This window comes from Cinclus cinclus, chromosome Z (genome assembly GCF_963662255.1).
Source record: "Cinclus cinclus chromosome Z, bCinCin1.1, whole genome shotgun sequence".
Taxonomy (NCBI): Eukaryota; Metazoa; Chordata; class Aves; order Passeriformes; family Cinclidae; genus Cinclus; species Cinclus cinclus.
The window spans coordinates 31,799,110-31,812,168 of NC_085084.1; the positions used below are offsets into that span (position 1 = coordinate 31,799,110).

The 13,059-nt window shown below is 36.4% G+C and overlaps 1 protein-coding gene across 5 annotated transcripts in view; it reads right to left on the reverse strand.

Moving 5' to 3' along the window:
• Nucleotides 1-1,116: 1,116 nt before the first annotated feature.
• LOC134057052 (3'-5' RNA helicase YTHDC2-like) overlaps nucleotides 1,117-13,059 on the reverse strand; it is a 29,535-nt gene continuing 17,592 nt past the window's right edge. For all 5 annotated transcript variants that reach the window (XM_062514058.1, XM_062514060.1, XM_062514059.1 and 2 more), the window contains 12 exons: nucleotides 12,861-12,980; nucleotides 12,240-12,512; nucleotides 11,678-11,804; nucleotides 10,542-10,747; nucleotides 9,920-10,115; nucleotides 8,701-8,810; nucleotides 7,110-7,399; nucleotides 6,507-6,678; nucleotides 5,379-5,582; nucleotides 3,342-3,524; nucleotides 2,050-2,153; nucleotides 1,117-1,899 (listed from right to left, as the gene is read on the reverse strand). In XM_062514058.1, coding sequence (XP_062370042.1) covers nucleotides 2,091-2,153; nucleotides 3,342-3,524; nucleotides 5,379-5,582; nucleotides 6,507-6,678; nucleotides 7,110-7,399; nucleotides 8,701-8,810; nucleotides 9,920-10,115; nucleotides 10,542-10,747; nucleotides 11,678-11,804; nucleotides 12,240-12,512; nucleotides 12,861-12,980 — 1,944 coding nt within the window. In that variant the 3' untranslated portion in view covers nucleotides 1,117-1,899; nucleotides 2,050-2,090. The remainder of the gene's footprint in view (nucleotides 1,900-2,049; nucleotides 2,154-3,341; nucleotides 3,525-5,378; nucleotides 5,583-6,506; nucleotides 6,679-7,109; nucleotides 7,400-8,700; nucleotides 8,811-9,919; nucleotides 10,116-10,541; nucleotides 10,748-11,677; nucleotides 11,805-12,239; nucleotides 12,513-12,860; nucleotides 12,981-13,059) is intronic.

A 13,059-nucleotide genomic window follows, 5' to 3' on the forward strand; every position in this document is an offset into this window, starting at 1 on the left:
AAGTAGATATGTTACTTTTATTTTCTTGATCTGGTAGCTCTTTTGTTCATTTTTTGTTCTCATTAGACACTCCCCATTTTTCATTTACAGCATCCTCAACAACTAACTCTCATTTAATGATTAAGAGAAAGTGGCTATTTTGTAACACTTGCCAGTTTTAGGCTGAGTTGGACTCAACGAACTTAGAAGTCTTTTCCAACTTTAACAACTCCATCCATGATTCTATAAAAAACTGGCAGAATACATTCCCACTGGAAGAGCCAGTCCTCCTTCAACTGATTTTGCGAGGATGGTTGCAGTGCAGCTAAAAACTAACTTTGACTTTCCATCTGTCTGCTGTCTCAGACAGAATGTAGATTTGAGCAGAACCTGTGGTGCACTGCTTTTCTTGGGGCAGCCTGTTTACAAAATGATTGCATCCTGATTGGCAGAGAGAAGTAGCAACACGAAAAAAATCTGTTTTCCAAGTGCAGGGTTCTTGTAGGTTATCTTGACTAGTTTTATATAAAATTAATAGAGTGCTAAACTAGTAATAAATGTCTCCCAAAGGAAAAAAAAAAAAAGGAGAGAGAGATGGATTTTAAAGAACATTATTTGGTGCAAATGAGTCTTCAGTTCTGGATTCAAGATGAAAACGTATATACATAGATATGTTTTAAAAATTTTTTGTTTGTTTCTTTAATGGCTAAAGATCCCTTTTCTTTTAAAACCTCGGATACCTTTTTCATCTCCTTCTCTTTCACAGCCACTCATATGCTTGGCAGCCCTTTTATCAACTGCACCAGATCCTTCAGTAACCTGTTTCAGGTCTGACTTAAGTTTCTAATGTTGCTGTGCCAGAATTAATGAATACATAGGATAGTCTGAACTATGAGAACATCCTGAGAGAACATGAGAAACCAAGTAAAAGTTCAGAAGCAGAAAAAGCTCTCAGTTTAACCTAAGAATGAGCAACACTGCTATGACAGTGAGCAGATTGAATTTGTAACAGCCTTATGGTAATGACTAAGGAAAAGCCCAATAAACCAAAAAAAAAGGAGTACAGAAGAAAGAGAAGAACTTCAAAGACAAGGTACAGAAAGAAAAACTGAAGACTACATGGAAAGATTAAGCAAGTTGTACTAATAATTACTTTTTATTTTTTATAAAAGAAGTAGAAATCTTATAACAACGCTCAAGTTAGTGAACTACTAGAATACCATTTGGCCCCAGGCCTCTGAAAGACTATTTCACCGTGTCAGTGTGAGTATTTTTGAGGGCAAAAAAAATTGAAACTGCAAATACCACTGGACCAATCCACACTCATAAAATCTCATGCTTCTTTCCCTCCTGTATTTAAACTAGAATTCAAAAACTAGCATTCTCTAGCTTCTAATTATTTGCATGAATATATTCCTCTCCCTTGTACTGTGCATACAGAAGTTCACCAAACAATTATGGAATCTCCCAACATATTTTGAGACATCTGTTCTCAATTTATTTATTTTACTCAAACTGCAAGAATTAATTAACATTAAACTTGTTTCTTTCATACATTTAATGAATTGAGAATGCTTCGAATGTAAACTGTCTGCTGTGCTATTTTAAACCCACAAACAACCTATATGTGGTGCACTGCTTTAAACTTAGCTTTGAACTTTACCACACTTTCAATTATCTACACACTACTGTAGAAAAAATCATTCAGTCAAAAAAAGATTGGTGCATAACCTTATTGACATTTTTTTTACAACAAGGAAACACTGAAACAAACATAATTCCCTCTTTTTTTCACTGCTAGCTGCACATTATGACTAAGAGCTTCAGCAGGTAGTTTGTTGTGCCACCTTCTTCCTTATCTTGGTATTGTAGACGTGCTGCTGGTTCTAGTGGTTAGAGCTGATGTTTCAATAATATCAGCTAAAAAAAATCAAAAGGAAGAAAATATTTAGTCCTCTGCATACCTGCTCTTCCACAAGCTACAAATGACAGCACTGTGATGATACAGTGTATGTCAATACCTTTTCCTCTATCATAAAACCAGAATGCAATACATGAAATAATAACTACCTGTATCATATTATCTGACATGCTTCATCAGTCAACTTTTTTCATTCCAAAGGAATATGGTCCCAAAGCTGCAACAACTGCTCTCCAACATGTGGTTCCAGCTCCTAGAAAGGATCAGGAAATTAGAAAAGTTATAAGCACTGTGGATATATTAATTACTTATTACAAAATCCTCAGAAGAAATTGCTGGTGGTCTTTCTGAGAGAGTTGTTACTTCTGCTATTGTGACATGTATTAGAGCTATCCCTACCACAAGGGCTCAAAAGGACATAAAAAACTTTCATAAACAATCCTGGCCTATAGGTTGTTTGGGGCTTTTTGTTTCAGGCAAGATGCCAGTTCTTACAAAAGAATTCCAAATGAACATAACACCACAAGAAGAGATGCACCATACAATTTGTGCCTTCCACAGGTCACTTCCTTATTAAATAGAGATCATTACTGTCCACACCTTTTAAGTTTAATTCCATTAAATGTGGTGGAGAACACGGAAAGGCAGGTCACAGATAATACCGTGGCTCTTGGTGGAATCACAGACATTTAATGTAAATCATTTGTTTTTGACACTGTTGAGACTCTTTAGGTCTTAAGAGCCATTTAGAAGAGAAGCACTGTCAATTTCATTATGTGCTGCATTCCTTTCCTTGTTCTTACAGTATGCTCCTTTCCTCATTTTTACAACTGAAGAGGTTTTGGGGAAGCAGTGAAAAGACTTGAATACAAAAGGTTTAGCTCCAGAATCTTGTATCAAGGAAATGTTGTGGGAGGGGACTGAGGAGAATGCAAAAACTGCCACAGAGAATTCTTGTGAAAATTCTTTTCTGGCTTTTTGTAGTCACATTTGGCTTTAACAAATCGGAGAACAGTATTAAGCTTTATTCTACCTCAAATATCAAGATTCTCTTGAGGCTTTATGGAAAATACAAACCTCTAATTATGAACAGTTATTTGGGTATGACAGACTATCTTATCTCTGGGAAGACATCTGAATCAAACAGGAAACAAGCCTCCAGAGATTTAAAAACAAAAAAAACACCACAAAACCCCATTTATTTTGGACAAATCCAGCTTTAATTTTTTTTTTTAACAACACTCAGCAAGAAACTGGTTTGATTTTAATAAATCCACTGTTTCAACAGTAATTCTGCATTAGCAGAAGGTACAATGCACACCAAGGAACTGTGATTCAGATTAATACATACATGAGTACAGTTGAGTTCAAGGCTGAATAAGCTAATGAACAAAACACAGTTATACACCAAGTAAAGAAGACTTTAGAAGAGAGTAACTACCTGGCCATCTCTGCTTATTTGTACTTTCTTGTTGTCATTCCAAGGGTTGAGCAAATGATGTGCAAACTGAAAAGGAATGCTTTCTTTTCGGATCCATTCCACCTTAAAGACACCTCCAAATCCAGCAGATCCCCAGTCCTGACTTTTCTCACACCCTATTGATGAACCCATTCTAGCAAAACCCTGCAAGAAAAAATTAAATATGAAAGAACAGACATAATGAGAGCATATCTATTTTTGTTGGAATTAAATGAATGACTGAACTTCATATGAAACTTTGAAATTAGTTTCAAAGTGATTCAAATGCTCACTCACATGAAGCTGGATCTTCCCAAATATTTACACTCAGAAAGTTGGAAGCATCATTTGTTTTTTCCATTTCAAATACACTTTCTAGAATCTGACTGCAAAGGAGAGACGTTTCAATTCATCTCTCACAATAAGCATTCAAGGGGTTTTTTTTTCTGCTTTGTAGCACAGGTTGAAAAGCTGTTGTAAAACCATTTAAAGTACAACGAATCAAGATGAATGCTCTATGTCCATTACCTATTCCTCACTACTTGTACAAAATTCTTTCAAAATCCATTAATTCCTTCCCTTGTTCCCTCTCTGTTAACAAACTTTCATATACAATTAAAAGCGGGGACCTGTTCTCCAAAGAAGTAAGTCAAAGCTGCTTAAAGTTCCTTCTTTAAGAAGGAAGCGGAAAGAAATTCCAAAAAGACAAGTATTCAGAAAGGAAATGGAAGAAAGCACAAATGCAAGATTGCATATAACTTACACTTAAGGACACCCTTTAAACACACACACCAACAAACCAAAAATAAACCCAGATCACACACAATGTATCAACTGTTCAGGCAAAATTTACTCCAGTTCTGACTTAGGAATCCAAGAGACCCAGTGCACTGCCTGAAGTTACCAGCACATACACCTGCTGTCAGTCATGCAGTCCTAGACAGCTCAAACAATAAATGAATATCAATGAAAATTAATAAAAGGAACAGAGGAAAAATACAGGTGGGAAGTAGAGACACTTGAGCAAGAGAATATTATTAGGAATGTTAATCTCACATTCCCATGAACATCCAGTGCATTGTCAAAACTGGAAGACTAAGGAAACATAATCCACCTACATCCTTCAGCTTTCTTGTCTACACAACAGCCCATTTTCAGATTCGATTAGCATGCTGAAAATTACTTTCTAATATGGCATTTGCATTTTCCAAATCACTGTACATTTCACCACCCATATGTACATTTCACAACAACCCTTCAGTGGTATCACTAGGATCTCCATGTTTGGGCTGGTTCATTAAATTTTAAGTTCAGCTGACTTCTATTAATAGTTTACAATATATAAAGAGATAAACTGAACTTTCTTTACTTGGAATAATTGAATTTAGGAGGCTCTACAACACAGTTAACCTTCAACTTTGCACTAGCAGGTCAAGTCTTAACCTTTAAAGTGGCCACAAATTTGTCAGCAAATTTTAAGCAAAATACCTAAGTAAATGTGAACTCAAGACGGTTCTGGAAGAAACATGGCCATGACTTTCCAGTTTCCTAACTCTGAGAAACTACAGTTCCAGAAAAATAGTTTTTATTAAAATTTGTATTAAAGACATATGAGTTTCCTTGCTTTGGAAAGCTGTGGCTTGATTGTATCTTCTTGTTCACTTACAACATTTATTTTGGCATGCAGAGAAAAAGGCAACAATCCCCTGCTTTGTACGGATTTCTTGGTCTGTTCCATTGTTGCTGTTTTAAAGCATTTATGTACAGTAGAAACATTACTCTGACTCATTATCTTTGGAGGCAATTTAGTTTTATCCTTTGCAGGAAAAACTGCGTTCATTCAAAGGGACTGTTTTGGAGAAGAATAAAGTACTCTTCCTCAGCAGTCAGAGGCATTAGCACAATACTCTACTTACTAGAAAATCAGAAGTCATGAGCAAAGCCCTTCAACACAGCCATCTGTTGCACTCTCCTAAACCATCAACCACCACCAACAGCTGGAATCAGCCAAGGACTCACCTGGAAGTGTCCAGACCCTTGAACAGAAAATATTAAGTAAACCATGCTGCTTTCCCAAAAGGCTCCATTCAGCTTCCGTTCATTATTTGGTGTAGTGGACCATATACCCTTCTGCTGAGAAATCTCAATGTTCTGTAAGTTGCTACTTTTCATTATAAAGTACCGAACTGGCATATTTTGTCTTGGTGAAGGTGATTTGGAAGCCTGAAAGAATTAAATTAAATTTAAAAATACAATAAAAAAAACCAGGATTTTGTTCTGAAGTTTTACACACATGCAGACAGACCCATCACTGAGGTTTTCTGCTCCTCTCCAAGATTTTAGAAGAAACTTAGTATCTATCAGCTGTTCCTGTCAGATTTGACTTGAAAGTATATATCTATTTTACATTTTTAAGCATTTTTCAAAATTATAATTCATTCAGAGGGGGAGCAAACAATTATGGCAAAACAGGCCTACATAGTCTAGTGACTAATTACAATTCTTTGAAGTCTGAGACAACTTCAAATGACACAAAATTAATCACCCTAGACTGGTAGCCTGCAGCATACTTGCATTTCCATATTCAAGAAACAAATTTTCTCCCTGTAACACTGACTGAATTTAAAAAAAAAAAGGAAAATTTATGAAAATAACCTCACTAAAATGTATGCTTTATTAAATAATCATCAAAAATACTGCCAAGAAGGCATAATGAGGCAGATAACACAAAACTTAGAGAGAATCAGTACCAACGTATGCTATAACAGAGAAACAGAGGAAGACAGAATACAGAGTTCATAAATGCATGTACTGTATACAATGTTTATTATACCAAGTTTCCAAAAGAAAAAAAAACAAAAGAACAAAAAACAAAACCAAATCCCCCCCTCAAAATTGCATTTCTTTTCTACTTCGAACAGCTTTACTTCAGAAGTCTCCAAGTGTTATTTTTACTGTATTAAACTAGTATAACAAGGATATTTATTCTTGATTTTCAATTCCAAAACAAATATTATGTGGTTGTTAAAAATTAAAATCTAAGTTAGGGTCTTAATTTATCAATACAATACCTGATAGCTGCTGAAAAATATCTATTAATATCTATTAATTTTGAAAAGCAGGGTCATATGTTTATGAGAACTGTACCTTTCCAGATATTGGAGAACATGGACTAGCACAGGGGCTAGCGAAGCTACTGCTGTCTGCAGACCTCACTGATGATCGATCTGACCTGTCATCAGAAGTTTGTTTGAAGTGCAAAATATTTTTTCGTTTATTCTTCTTTGGATGATGAGGTATGGGACGTGTAATTACAACTCTAAAAAGTGAAGGCAGATACACAACAGAATGTGAGTTTTGCAAGAGGTCACAGAACAATTTATACCTTCATAAGAACAATTTATATCTTCATATCAGCCTACTCGGTGACCACATATATTACAGTAATTCCAAAACACATTTAACACTAAATAAAAAAGCATGCATTCATTCTGAGTGTTATGGTTAAACCTCTTCTGCTACTTCCCAAGGAGCACAACTCATGGACACTATTTCTGACTGCTTTCCCAGACAGCCAGCAGATATATGAAATAGTTCTCAATGAAATCACAACAGAGCATAGGACAGTATCAAAGGTTTCAGCTGCATTTATACTGCTTCTTTCTTCTTAATACTAGCAGAAATTCAAGTGATGCTTTTACAGAGAAATAAATTACAAGCTACAGTCCCTGGAAGATCTCAACATCTTACTTTCCAGCATTAGAGGATTCAGAGAATTCAGTTTCTGCTGTACTTCTCCTGGTGTTAGTTGACCTCCATGTAGATGCAAAAAGACGATCTTCAGAAGCCAGAGGTCTTGGTCTCTGACCAATTCCTGAAGGCTGCTGCAAACCTGCAGACTGTTCTTCAGCAGTCAAAACAGCTACAACTGCTCTTAAAATTGCTTCATCAGCTTGAGACCATGATTTAGAAGGAGCTCGCATACGACGCAGAAATAAGCTATGCCACTTTTGTCTGAGTTGCAACAGCAAACCAGCAGCCTGTAATGAATTTCAGTTCTGTTAAAGGCTAATAAAAATTAGATCAGTTAGACAAAGGGTACCCCTATGTCTTACCTGTCAGGTAGCAGCTGGCATTTTGGCAAACTGAAAGGCAAGACTAAGGTCTCGGGGAGGGGAAGAAAACCTCACATTTAAATTAAGCTGCTATATTTTCTTTCCTCAGGTCCAAGGTAATTTCTAAACCATTTAATGCACAAAACTTAAAATTCTATTGTAAACACACAGGATTTTTCATTTTTTACTTAAAAAATTTATCTTCTCCTTAAAAGCAGTCTTTTCACATCTAATCCCCTTCCTGCCAGTTCAGTTTGTAATTTATAGGCTCTTTAGAACTGCTTGATGGAAAAGGTAGAGTAAGCAGAGTTATCTCTGGTTACTCAACCTTCTAACACAATCAGAACTTCACAATAACCAGAAGATTTGTATCTTCAAAGGCTGAGGCTTTTTTCTTTTTTTTTATAAAATCTGACAGCCATTTTCTTTCAGCAGTTCCAGTTTCAGATGCTCCATTCTAGTCAACCAACTTCAGTCATCCTCTCAGAAAAGGAAAGACACAATATGCCATTTTTACTGTTCTCACAACTCCTGCTCAAATTTTGGTTAACCCAGCTCAAGCTAAGGTCTTGTGTGCTGGGAGCATCACAGAGACAATACAGGGGACCAGAAAGAGCAGGAGGGCCATTACGCAGCCACCACCACCTGCAGCCATTTCCTTGTGTCTGGCAGTTTCTTTAGTATCTGTTAACTTAGGGAAATGGATCAAACTGCCAAGCTGGAAATTATAAAACACCAGCTTACCCAAAGTGCTTCTGAAGCAGATCCAAGAGCAGCTGACTGCTGAGGCTTTCCTGCTTCCCAGTGTGATATGTGGGACAGCCCCACTATGACAGAGGAAGAAGGATGAGCACCCTTGCAATTGGCTAGGTGACTAATTCTTTCTTCATTTTTGCTCAGGTGCAATATTTAAGAGTCATGGGCTGTCACAACCCATAGGAAGCCCTACAACTTGGATGTTGAATATGTGAATTCACACAACTGACTAGCCTGGGCAAAAGGAGATTGAGTCCCTGTTCATATGTTTTTCATGTTTCTTACTGAACTCATGAAATACAGGCTGACTCATTTAGTACATTTTCCTGTAAATTTGAGAGACCTGAAGGGATCACAATAGCCATTCTTACAGTAAATTTTTGGGCATCCAACTGTTTCAGGAATCTTTTTAGGATGGTATGGCATAAATGTCCTACACAAAACTAGAATGGAAGTGATAGATTACATACTTCAGAGTCCAGTTTGAGGTGAAGCCATTCATCTAGCTTGAGAAGTGATACATTAGAAGTTGTTCTGTCCTCCATCTCACTGTCACTGCTATCACTGGATACCCTGTCTCCTGAATTAAGTATAAAACATGCATTAACATTTCTGTATTATTTACATTCACGTACAAAAACTTGAACATTACTGTATTACCACCAATAAGCTAATTTTCCTTATAAATTTTTACTGAAAATGTAAACATTTGTAAACACACATTTTCATTTCTGTATATACACCCCAGTGAAGATCTTTACTTCAGTTAGGAGAACAAATTCCCAGACCTCTTAAAGGCCCTACTACATAAACACCTACACTGATGTGATCTCACTCTTTCAAGTACCTTCATCAATAACAAGCCATTATCAAACTTATGCCTGAACTTGGTTGTAAAACTACACATTCCTCTATGCTTTATATCTTAGTATAACAATATATTTAAAGTCTCATTAAGAAAAAGAAATATAAATGCACATGGCTATTTAGGATTTTTGTAAGTACAATTTTTGTACTTTTTCCTTTTGTAAGTACAATTCAATCAGCATTAACAGTATTTTACGGGTAAGTTTCAGAGCAAATTAGGAAAGTCAGCTTGGACTCTTCAATTCAAAGTAGTATTCCTGCAGAATTGACAGCAGATGGATTATTTTTTGCTTCTATTCTTACAGCACACCATTTAAAAATGAAAAAAGGAAACTTTAATAAATTCTCTACTACATCTAGTTAATAATACAGCTAATTGACATTAAAAGTTATCAGTAGAAATAATCTTTCAAATGCATGTGTCAATTGGAAGCAGTATGATTATTTGCCATGTTAACTGTAACTGCATTATTCAGTTTGAATAATCCAATTCAAAGTATCAAATAAATGAGGCTGTAGAAGAAATAAACATACTACATTTTTCAGCATTAGTACTGTCTTTAAACATTTTGGTTGCATTTTTATTTTTTTTAAAAACGACAGTGTAATTTCTGAGACTCCAGAACCACAAATGTTATGAGCTTACAAGGATTCACAAAACTCAAAAGATATTTGTTACACCGCCTACAGAAACTATATATAGCTCTGTCGTTTTAAAGAATTAGCCAAAACATGTAGAAAATAGACTTGAAAAATAAGTTTTCCAAATCACATACTAGTGTAATACCAACGCAAACATTCCAAGACCAGACTTCAGTATACCTTGACAGGATGCAGATGCCTGTAAAGCATTACTTGGTAACCTAGCTGGTCCACAGAAGAGAGCCACAGTGATGGGTGTTACAACAGAACAGCACCTGATGTTTGCTATCCTGTGAGCTCTCGTCATTTCGTCATATATCAGCCAGTCTGTAGGGAGTGCTTCAACAGCTGCAGTTTGGCCATTGACTGGGGGAATCTGTGCAGGAACAAGTAAGACTAGGCTATTTTATCACCTGTGTGTATTTAAAACAAATTTTAACTTAGTTCTTACTTTATGTGTGTAGAAATAAATATATCAATATTTGCATATACAAAAATTTTAAAAAGCGCAAGTATATTCAACCAGACTTGCAAGTTATCCTGTCACCTTGAAACAAAATATTTTGCTTGAAAAGAGGATCTAAAAAAATACCAGTCTCAGAGCAGAACATTTTCCTCATAACAATGAACAGAGATTGTTACCTGTTCAAAATACTTTTACAGCTAGCCTCTTTTTGGTACTATTTTGTCCTGTTCCACTTAGCAGGACTAAGTGAAATACTAGAAAAATAAAACAACTCGAATTTTTAATTCTATCACCATCCAGAAAAAACATTTTCTAAAAAGTTTGAAGTGGCTTTACCTTTTTATACCGAGGCTGACTAAGAACAGAGGTAGGATGAAATCGCACTTTCTTCTCCTTTGATGCAGTTAAAACCAGGTTCTGTCTGTCTACATGCACGAGATTGGGATACATCCCAGCCACTAAGGCAGCTTTAACTACAGCCCAGTTTTCAGAGTTAGCATTAACATCTCTAATATCAATTCCTCCTCTGGCTCTAACAAAACCTGAAGAAAGAAAGAGTCAAAACTGTGTTATACTTGCTTGTATTTAACATTTACTTTTTTGCTTCTCAAAAGGAATTTTTTTAAAAAAATGAAATAAACTACAAAGTAGTTGCATTTTTTACAACTGCCAACATTAACAGTACCAATAAGAAACTCTTAAGACTGAATTTCTTCCCAGTAAGGAGCTTCATGCTAACGTAGAATAGAACTACTTTTTACAACACTTCTTTACCTAACAAAATATTAGAAATTGTGTAGTTTAATTGCAACTTGCTTACAACTTAGCATGAGTGGACCCTGCTCAAAACCTAGTGTAGGTGAACTGTTTGTTAGCATGAACAGCTAAGCAGGGCAAGTGACAAGATACCTTTGAATAAAGGATGAGATGAGACCTTGGAGGGCCCCACGAGTGGCTCAAGCTGGAATATAAGAGCAGGTAATGGGCTGCCCACACTGAGGCAGTAGAAGACCCCAGACCATAAACTGCCACTGGATCAAGAGAAGCATGTGAGGCACAAGCAGGGCACATGAAGATTGAGTGCACTGACTGTAAGGGTTAAAGGGATTTCCTTATTCAAGACACTCTCCAGGGACTTCCAGCTTCAGCTGAAATTACCTGACTCTGCCTCAAAACCTAGAGTCTGAACTTGTTTTAATAACTGCCTCAGGAAAAAATTCACTAGAACATAAAAACCCAAGTAAACATGTCTCACAGTGCAAGACAGCAGGACATGGAACATTCAGGGTGTTTTCAGTTATGCCAGGTGCTCCCCAGCCACACTTTCTCACCCTAGCATCTCCCCCATGCCCAGCATCAATATGTACTGGTCTTTTTCAACTTAAGGAAGGAAAATGGTAAGTGAACACCATTCTCCTTACAATGTGCAAACAACTCTAAAATTATATTAGAACCTTTTACAACCTATTTACCTGAGGCTCTAAGCTGGCCAAGCAACTGTGTTCTCATTCCTACAATGATCTGCATTGTAGCTTGAGACAAGAAGTTCTTTTCGCAGAAGGCTCTCTCCCAGCCATCACTGCGGGCCTTCTGCCACGCCTGCAAAGAATAATTTGTTTAACATTTGCCTATTAATTTAAATATCTAAAATTTAAAAATGCATAGTTTTAAAAGTTACATTTAGGTCAATAAAATTAACCAAAGTAAATGTATCAAACCTGTTTTTTTATTTAACTACTATTTTTTTTCCCATTCTATAACTGAAACACAATTATTGAACATTAAGTTCATTCTCATGTTATAGAGAACACTATGTCAAAATCACTATTTTAAGTTATCCATGTAATAGGATATAAAGCGGCATCTTGTTGGAACTCACAAAATTAACCAGGCTTGAAAAGATCAGACAAAATGTGTCCCTCAGAAACCTGTGAGTCCAATACACAGGAAAGCCATAGTCTACCATTCTACATCCAGCTTGGCTGGCACATCATTCATTCTGATGTGTGAACAGTCCTCCTTCCGAAAGATTACCTGTAAAGCCCTGAGAAGCACCATGTGGTCGCTGAAGGTTCCTGCAGTAAAACGTTTCCTACACAGCATAGCTGCATGCTTTTGAGAGGCCAGCGTGGGCAGCACAAAAGGGTCTCGGTAGGCAAGAGCACAAGCTATGGTAAGAACAGGATCCAGACACCTCAAAACAACGGCACACAACACCATTTTACCAAGGTGTGGCTCCACTGACAATTCAGTGAGATGAAAACCAAGTTCAGTGAGATCTTCCCAAGGGTCCATGGCATCTATAGACTGTTTGGAGAAAAAAAAAAGAAGACAGAGATGTAGGGACAAGGGGAAGAAGGGGAAAGGGGACAAAATTAATTTACAACGAAAGCGAAAAGGATACAAATACTGGACATTACTTAGATTTGCTCCCAAACACTAAAGAAGCAAACTAGTTTCAGTTCAAGACAAGATTTTACAGTAGTACCTTCCCTTAACATGGAAAAATACATACACACACAAAATGAAAACAAAAATTCAAAGCATCCTTATGTAAGTGAAAAAGACTTTCAATACAATTAAAAGTCAGTAAGATATGTTACCACACCACAAATACTAATTAAACACAATTCCCATCTAAATTCCTCTGCTGACCTTGAGCATTTGCAGAGCATTTTTCACAATTAAAGCTGGTGGAGGATCAGGAGCTTTCATAAGAAAGTCAACAACTGGACAATTAGTTGGAGCCAGAAGTTTGGTGTGTAAACAAAGCTCCTGCAAGTTAAAAAGAAGAAAAATATTATTAAGGTTTGGGAAAGAGAAAATATCTTCACACCTTTTTGGAGTTATTAGT